General features: G+C 41.0%; 2 protein-coding genes across 2 annotated transcripts in view; both read right to left on the bottom strand.

Annotated features, from left to right (window-relative positions):
• Nucleotides 1-36: 36 nt before the first annotated feature.
• Nucleotides 37-4,299, bottom strand: sirt7 (sirtuin 7). The gene is made up of 10 exons (XM_020596328.1): nucleotides 4,010-4,299; nucleotides 3,746-3,883; nucleotides 2,637-2,741; nucleotides 2,490-2,560; nucleotides 2,321-2,393; nucleotides 2,115-2,213; nucleotides 1,601-1,837; nucleotides 1,303-1,383; nucleotides 1,109-1,215; nucleotides 37-818 (listed from the first exon to the last, which is right to left on the bottom strand). The coding sequence occupies exons 1-10, from the start codon at nucleotides 4,112-4,114 to the stop codon at nucleotides 596-598; spliced, it is 1,239 nt and encodes a 412-aa protein (XP_020451984.1). The 5' UTR covers nucleotides 4,115-4,299; the 3' UTR covers nucleotides 37-595.
• A 2,452-nt stretch (nucleotides 4,300-6,751) lies between these two features.
• cp110 (centriolar coiled-coil protein 110) overlaps nucleotides 6,752-8,287 on the bottom strand; it is a 6,285-nt gene continuing 4,749 nt past the window's right edge. Inside the window, exons 3-7 of the mRNA XM_020596216.1 lie at nucleotides 8,044-8,145; nucleotides 7,578-7,694; nucleotides 7,363-7,464; nucleotides 7,087-7,203; nucleotides 6,752-6,778 (exon numbers count right to left, since the gene is read on the bottom strand). Coding sequence (XP_020451872.1) covers nucleotides 6,752-6,778; nucleotides 7,087-7,203; nucleotides 7,363-7,464; nucleotides 7,578-7,694; nucleotides 8,044-8,145 — 465 coding nt within the window. The remainder of the gene's footprint in view (nucleotides 6,779-7,086; nucleotides 7,204-7,362; nucleotides 7,465-7,577; nucleotides 7,695-8,043; nucleotides 8,146-8,287) is intronic.

Here is an 8,287-nt window from a genome sequence, read left to right as displayed (position 1 = left end):
TATATATAATCTATTTGTTATATACTGAGTGGCTGCAACTTTTTCTTTTGATGCTTTTTCATCCCTCCTGCTTTAAAAATGTGTTACTACTGAAATCCACTGTGAAAGCATACATGAGAAGGTGCCAAAGAAAAAACATTTCCTATCATTTTTCAAGTCTAGAGAGTGCAAGTCAGAAACATTAAAACATACAGTTTTCAATACAATAATTCGATTGTTTTGTCATTCACAATCTGTTGCTCACAGTGCTAGCCGTACTGGGCTACTTCTGACTAGCACAGCTAGCTTAAGCAAGAACAGTAACATAACAAAAGCCACATTTAAATCTTGCTGCTACCCAAAACTGTAAGTTGTATTAAACACTTTCAGGGTACAAAGTGCTATTTTCGTATTGGAAATACCTAATCTTATTTTTCCCCTTCACAGACACATGCACACACATTCAGGGCATGGGACTAAATCATATCAATGTAGCCACAGGACATCACAGAAACCACTCAGTAACAGCACCCTAAAGATCACAGTGAAATTTCATTCCCTCACTGGGATTGATCACTGGTAGGTGGCTACTATCTGACCACAATGTTGCAGTCTATCAAGTTCCCTTGATTACGCAGTTTTTTTTCTTCTTCCTCCTTCCTTTGCCATAGCCTCGTCCGAACCACCCACCCTGCACAGCGGAGGTTGCTTCCGCTTGTACCCCAGGGTCAGCCGAGTAGTCCTGCAGCCCAACAGGGGGAACTATGACCTCGCGGGTGTGGCTGTTGGCCTCTTCTGGCCGCAGAGGTGTGGACAGACTGAAGATGGGGTCCTCTGCCCTGATGAGACAGAATGAGGGAATCTGAGATCAGAGGAAAAAAGTCTGTGTGTGTGTGTGTGTGTGTGACAGAGTATGGTGATGATATTGTAAAATCCATGTATTGTATTTGATAAAGTAAAACTAATTTGATATGTGACTCTTTAAGACATTTTAAAAGAATACAGATGCTTTGCCAGTATAACATATTAAAGGAATGGTAGAGCACGGTCTGATGTACACATTTTATATTTATAAGGCAACAACTGTTCTCTGTGCACACTGGGTACAGTAACTTCATATAGTTCATACCTGTCATACACCGGGATATGAAAGTTCAGCTCCTTCATCAGGAGACTCATGACAACATCACATTTACCGTGAATTTTTAGCACAGCCAGATGATCTTTTGGTGTCCACTGGAACAAAAGTACAACAACATAGTCAGCATCTTTTTCAAATTCACTTATATTGTACTGATCTAAAATGTCAACAGTGTAATGTACCTGCAGGTTGACAATGTAGAGTTTGGGCCTTTTGCTTGCTGGTCTGTTCATGCACCACAGACAAGCATATTTCTTCAGCACCTACAGCAGTGACACAGAGAACACACAAGACTGAAGATGCAACAAGAAAATAAGCCATTATTAAAATAAAATATAAACAGTTTACATTTGTATTAGCCTGATTTAAGCGAGACACTGAACTTTCAATGTATCCAACTTTTTTTGATTACCAAAAGCAAGTAAGAACCTAGCTGATAAAAGCACAATCAAATGAAAGATGCCGAGTGTTCCAAACTACCTTCAGACTGGAGCCTAAGCAGAGGATAACATCCGCCATCTTGGCCGCCTCTGCAGCTCCTTTCCAGTTGAGGGGTTGCTCCAGCATCCCCCGTTCCCCAAAGTGCACTATGGTGTCCCTGAGTTCGCCGCCACAGTGGCCGCACCTTCGACTTGTCCCGTGGCGGTGCAGAGATGTCTGTTCCGTAACATCAAATAATCGCACATACTCCCTGACCGGAGAACAGGATGTACACACCTGAAAACAGGATGCAAAAATCACCAACTCAGGTTAACCTCCTCTGAAAAATACTGATGCATCACAAACATGACTCGGCATGTAGGATTTTTTTTTTTCCTCTGCTGCACTAAGCAATTTCAAATTCTTGTCAGATGTTGCTTTTTGGAGACAACACTGCAAATTCTGTCCAAAAATATTATGACCTTAGAGTAGGTCGAAATCAAGTGATTAGATGGAGAAAGCTGAGGATGACAGCTGTGTGTGTGTGTGTGTGTGTGTGTGTGTTATGTTTCACCTCAATAAACATGTTTCCATGGAGTTCAGACAGAGAATTTCTGGGTAGACCGCTACGCAAGTGAAGTCCATCACAGTTTTGAGAAACAACATGCTTCACCTTTAGAGAAACACATACGGTATAATGTGGATACCAATATCCATAAATACTATGAGAATACCTGCTGATATACAATAATCTATTCACTGTATCCAGGTCTTGCATACCATCTTTTCCTTATGAAGCATCCTAATGCACATGTGTGTGAGAGTTGGCTCAGCTTTACTCAGGTCAGATGAACTGTTTATAAAGAAAGAAAAGAAAAGACAAAGTGGTTTAATTCACTTCAGAAAAATTATGCAGCTACCAAGATTTGGCAAAACCAAACTCTCTCACCTGACTGTGTGCCCTTTCTGTAGTTGTGTCCACACCCCGTTAGGACCCCTGTAGTCTGGGATAGAAGCTGCCTGAAAGGAAAAGCATCATTAGTCCTGTCAAAGTCTGAAGGAGAAGAGGAAAGTGAAGTTTCAGAGTCTGGCATACCGTACTGATCCCGGCTCCAGTGTAAACCACCAAGTGAGTTGCTTGTTTGACCACCACAGCCAGTTGTTTAACTTTATGTTTGAGCTCATCTGTATCATCAAATACCTGCAGATGGTGATGGAAACATGCAATGTTAGTATTGTATAATGATATACTTGTACTACAACCGGTAACTGATGAACTCTTTATTTATCTTCATCTGCCCCCAAGCACATATAAGTATGTGAATGGCCCATATCTTAAAATATTTCAGTCAACACTCATAGAGGTGTATTTTACATCCTAAAAACTTGAAGGCATATTCATGGTACTGTTCACTGATCCACAGGTGGAGGTTGCATTAAAAATCACTGCAGAAAGACAATGACAATTAAAAAATCATTTTATTTCAGCAGGTATTCAACACTGGTTTTAAGGGGTAATGGTGTAGTCACCAATGTGTAGTTGATATACTGTATGTCGGTATTGTTTTTTTACTGTGTAGCCACAAAGTAGTTCTTTACTTATACTACATCCCATTCTTCTTAAGTACTGCATTTTAGTAAAGCTGTGAACCCTCGAGTTTGCATGTACCATATATACACAGTCAGTGGGGTGGAATGAATGAAAGCAACTGTTTCTTGTGAATAATAAGCAGATTATTGTAAAATTTTCCACACATGAATGATCCACAAAATATGAAAATAGTGATCAGCTTTCCTCTGCTGCCACTCTGTGGGCAAAATGTAAAAAAAAAAAAACAAACCTGTTTTTCCTCATCAGGAATCTTACTATTTACTTATCTCTGTACATTAGCTTTTCCGCCATTCCTATAAAACTACCTTGGTGCTAACTTTATTTCAGACAAACACTGGACAGATTCTTACAGCAACAAGAGGTAAAACTGGCAGCACGCGTTTAATTGTTTTTTTTTGGCAGGTTATACAGGCTGGCTAAGAAGACTTTTTCTATGTCATGAAGACTGTACTGATGCAGTACTCAGAACAGTCATTTCAGTGATATCCCCTTATCTTTATTCACTCAAACTAAAACCGGTTTAGTTCTGACATCAAACCAGCGTAGCCAGTTAGCTCACAAGCTAAACTCCTTACTGGGCCCGACAGTCTCACCTCCTCCTGCTTTCTCTTGAGCACATTTCTGCGGACTTGTCTCTTGCAGAGCTCCTCCGCAGTGTCTCTGTGGAGCCGTAAAACAGCGGCCTCCTCCTCTGACCGATCAGCCTCAGGTTTCTTCAGGACCTGTCCAACCTTTAGTTAACAAGAGGAGAAAATCCCTCGTTAGACTCACCGGCTTGGAAACACTACATACACGCTGCTAGTTTAGCCGGCTAGCTTAACAGTACCAGCTCTAAATGTGCCGTTTCCTCATCTCACCAGTCTGAAGATCTTCCTCTCGCTTTCCCGTTGCAGTATTTTAGACTTTTCTAATGCTTTTTTCTTCGCCCGTGACGAAACTCCGACATCCGGCTCCTCTGCCATTATCTTTTAAATCAGCTGGCAAGTACCTGTCTACTCAAAACAAAGCTCATAGCACCAGCGGTCAAAGACAGCCGCGGCAAGCGCTTTACGAGCAAAGAGGGAGAGGAGCTGACAGCGCCACCTACTGCTGGGAGGATGTAGTGGTATCACAAACTTTACAAAACAACAAAAACTTTCAAAGTATTAAGAAACATTTATTACCAACCAAATATAAATAAATAACATATAAAACAGCTCCAAAACACACAAAAATAAAAAAAATTGAAATGGTTATTTATGTGTTTTGGCTGTATTCCCAGTACTCTAGGATGTACGGTAACAACGTGGGAGTAACACAGTATTCAAGTCTGAATGTTGACAGTAACATCTGAGTATTTGTGAGTATAAAATAATGTAAATATCATACCAAAGGGGTTCAATATGTGCTAATTCATCTGGAGATTGTCAACTTTTTATGGCAATGAACCAGGCACATGAAATAGGAATGAACTGAATAATCCAATGCTACAGTGCATCTTGCAGATTTAACACTGAGCAACTGCAAAGAGCTTAAATACCTGTTTGACAGAGCTTTTTCACATGCTAACATAGCACAGCAGAACTACATGTATAATTCTTAACCTTAATCATATTACACTACACACCAGTCAGTTTCTTGAGGCCTAATCCAGAAGAAAAGCGCCAAAAAAAACAAACAAAAAAATAAAACAAAACACAACAACATTAAGAAAATATATTTTTGCTGGTTTCTGTGCTAATAATCTCAAAAGACTTACCTGTGAGCTACCGGGTTACTAAAATATCCAAATGGAACAAAGCTATGATTAGTTTTGGTATTACACCTGAGCTTTTCCTCTCTGCTTTAAAAAAAAGCATATACAGTCTTTCAGGTGCACTGCACAGAGCTTTAAAGGAGAAGTTAGTGTTTTTGACAGCTTGCCCCCACTAACATCTTCAACATGAGCACACCGAAAAGACTTGAAAAGCCCTTGTAAAGAATGTCTGATGTCTTATCTCTACTTCTGAGCATTCACAGAGTGTGAATCTAGTCTCCGTGAGTGGAACTCTAGTCACTGTAATATCTACCCTGGGTCAAAAGCTTTAAGAAATGAAATACAATAATACACTCACCAGCCACTTTATTAGGCACACCTGTACATTCATTCATTCATTTTCTACCGCTTAATCCCTGAACGGGGTCACGGAGGGCCGGAGCCAATCCGGCCGGCAATCGGGCGACACACCTGTACAATTGTATGCAATTCAATGCAACATTTCCACCTTAACATCTGTGTTTATGAAGTTTAAAATATTTCAGTTTTTTGAGAAATTGTCATAAACGTATACGTAAATTCAATTATATGTTTATTATTGAGGTCATAGTTAAAGGCGGTGTCGTACTGGATCACATTATATTCAAAGGTGTCTTTATATTTTTGTTCCCCCCAGCTACATGCATTAAAGGGTCAGAATATTAGGAACACCTCTGAATATAATGTAGAACAGTACAACACCACCTTTAACTATGACCTCAGTATAAACATATAACTGAGTTTATACATTTATGACAATTTCACCAAAAACAAACATTTTGAACTTTATAAACAAATATTAAGGCAGAAGTGTTGCGCTAAATTGCAAACAATTGTACAGGTGTACCTAATAAAGTGGCTGGTGAGTGTATATTAGTCAGCAACAGGAATCACTTTGTGTCACATTTGGATTTTGAATTTGAAACTCTCAAATGATTAATTATAAAATATTCATGTAATCGCTAGAGTCCTTATTAGGAGTCCTCACTGGGGCCAATTAGCAAAGTGTCATCGGGGTCTAGTGGAGTGAGTGCTCTTGGGGTTGCTCTGAGGATTTGTTCTGAACCGTCCGTGTTTGGTTTCCAGCAGCCGCTCAGCAGAGAATCCGGTTTTGTGTGCGGTCTTAATCACAACTCCCCGGGGCCTTTCTGTTGCCTTTTTTTGGATCCTGGAGGGAGGAGAAGTCTGGTTTCAGCCACTGAGAAAGGAGACTTTCTTAGGGTTTGGTGAAAGCTTTTCAGTTCATTAAAAATTAAAATGAACAGTGCTGGATGCGAGAACTGCAAGAAGACTTCGGAAAAATTGGTAGACCAGGAGTTTCAGTCCATAAAAATAATATATTTTATTTTTTGTGGAGTTTATATATGAAAAATCTACTAATAAATCTTGAATGTGAATAAATGTGAATGTTTTCACAGGCTCGGTTCATTCTCTACTGTGATGACTGGATCTGCACTGATGAGAGCAGGAGTGCAAAGTTGGAGGTTTCAAACATTTCGACATTGAGCATGACTTCAGTAGAGTTGAGGCACTAGTTTGAGCTTTTTTTAATCTGATATACAGAAATTGCTTCATTCTGCACTGTAACTATACTGATAACAATGGTGTCCATACAAAAATATAACAGCACTGATCCAGTGAAAACTCACAGCATTGCTCTCTTCCTCTCCAGTGATTTCTGTGTTGCAGCTGACAGAGAACTCTTCCCTCTCAGATGGCCCGTAGCTCCACTCTAAAGCACACACACACACACAAGCATAAACATGGATCTACAGAGTAGATTAGTCTTCATAATAACCACTAGGTATATTATAATACAACAGGACTAACATGTGACCAACTGCACCATGAACTATAAAGCAACAATGTGAACAGTTAGTGCCCTGAAAAGTCTTAACAACACTAAAACATAATGGTATTTTGAAAACGAATTGTCAGAACTGCTGTGATTAAAAATTGGTAAATCTGTGTGGTGTTATGTTTTGGCCCAGTGGTGCACAATCACACTGTACTGTACTGATTTTCCTGACCTATAATTCTGCTAGTGCCTATTTTGGCATTATTTGTAAATACTTCATGCAACTGTTTTAGTAAAAAACCATCAGTCTTCCAGTGTGCACCATTTCTTTTTGGTTTGGCCAGAGCTTGTGAAAGGAGCACCTGTCGTCTGAGCGCTCTCTCTCGAGCCAGCTCTCTGTCCCAGCTGATCAGCTGCATCCTCTCTCTGGCAGACAGGCTGAAGAATATGTCATAGACCTCATAACGTGCAGCGCGCAGCTGGAGGGGCAAACAATTACAGAGCAGATGATGGCTTGAATGAATGCGTGTAATCATGGTATCTGTTGTGGTAACTGCTAATGGAGGGAATAATTGCTCAGATGACAGAAAAGAAGAGAAGGTTAACAGGTGTTTTACAACATGTGTTTGGCTCCATACCTGCAGAGTGACTCTCTCCTGCAGTAAGAGGTCCTGTCTGCTACAGAACGCTCCTCTGCTGGGGCTCTGCTGCTGGAAGGCCTGCAGGAACTGTTGTGTGTCCTGGAAACACACACACAGACACTCACAGCTGAAATCTGTGCATAGGCAGTTTGCTCATTTTATGCCAACACAGTGCACTGCTAGAGACACATGACACTGCTGTCTATACTCACCCTGATGGTGCGCACCAGCTGCACCACTCTCTCAGTCCTCAGCAGCCTGCGAGTTAAAAAACCCTTCACAGCTGCTGACAGCAGGGGGCGGTAGCACTCTGACAGAGGGCCGGATGGCTGAGGAAGAGGAGTGATGAGAGGGGTGAATAATGAGGACCAGAGGGGAAGACAGAGGAGAATGCTAATTCCATCAATGACAACCAATTAATTTCCCCGCACAGACTCTCAAGGTCTTCTGTTTGGCATCTGTTTAGTACATCAACGCAAGTGGACTCAGCTCATTATAACAAGAAATAATAAGAATAATAAGCAGCTGATGAGAAGTTTCTCACTTGTTGATTTGAAAGCTGTTGAATTAAAAGGACATCTTTGTTGAACAAATGCAGTCTAACCGAAGCTGAGCTGTTGTAAGCAAGACAAATTTTTTGTATCACTGCCATTAAGTGAACAAATGTGATGGTACTACCTGAGAGAGGGTAGAAAAGGTCAATGTGTCCCCAGGACGTGAGGCTGACGAGGAGCAGGGGAAAGACACGCTCTGGAGGAGACGGTAACGCACTGCTAACGCCTGAGAGAGAGAGGGGGAGTCAGACAGACAGAGAGGGACAAACAGGAGGAAGACATAAGGGTGGAAGGAAGGAATAGGAGGAGAAGGTGTGTGTGTGTGTGTGTGTGTGTGTGTAAGCATTTGGGAGCAGGCAAGGTTTGAA

Source organism: Monopterus albus, unplaced genomic scaffold (assembly GCF_001952655.1).
Source record: "Monopterus albus unplaced genomic scaffold, M_albus_1.0 scaffold29.1, whole genome shotgun sequence".
Taxonomy (NCBI): Eukaryota; Metazoa; Chordata; class Actinopteri; order Synbranchiformes; family Synbranchidae; genus Monopterus; species Monopterus albus.
The sequence above is the reverse complement of the archived record's forward strand: the minus strand, read 5'-3'. Positions and strand labels throughout refer to the sequence as shown.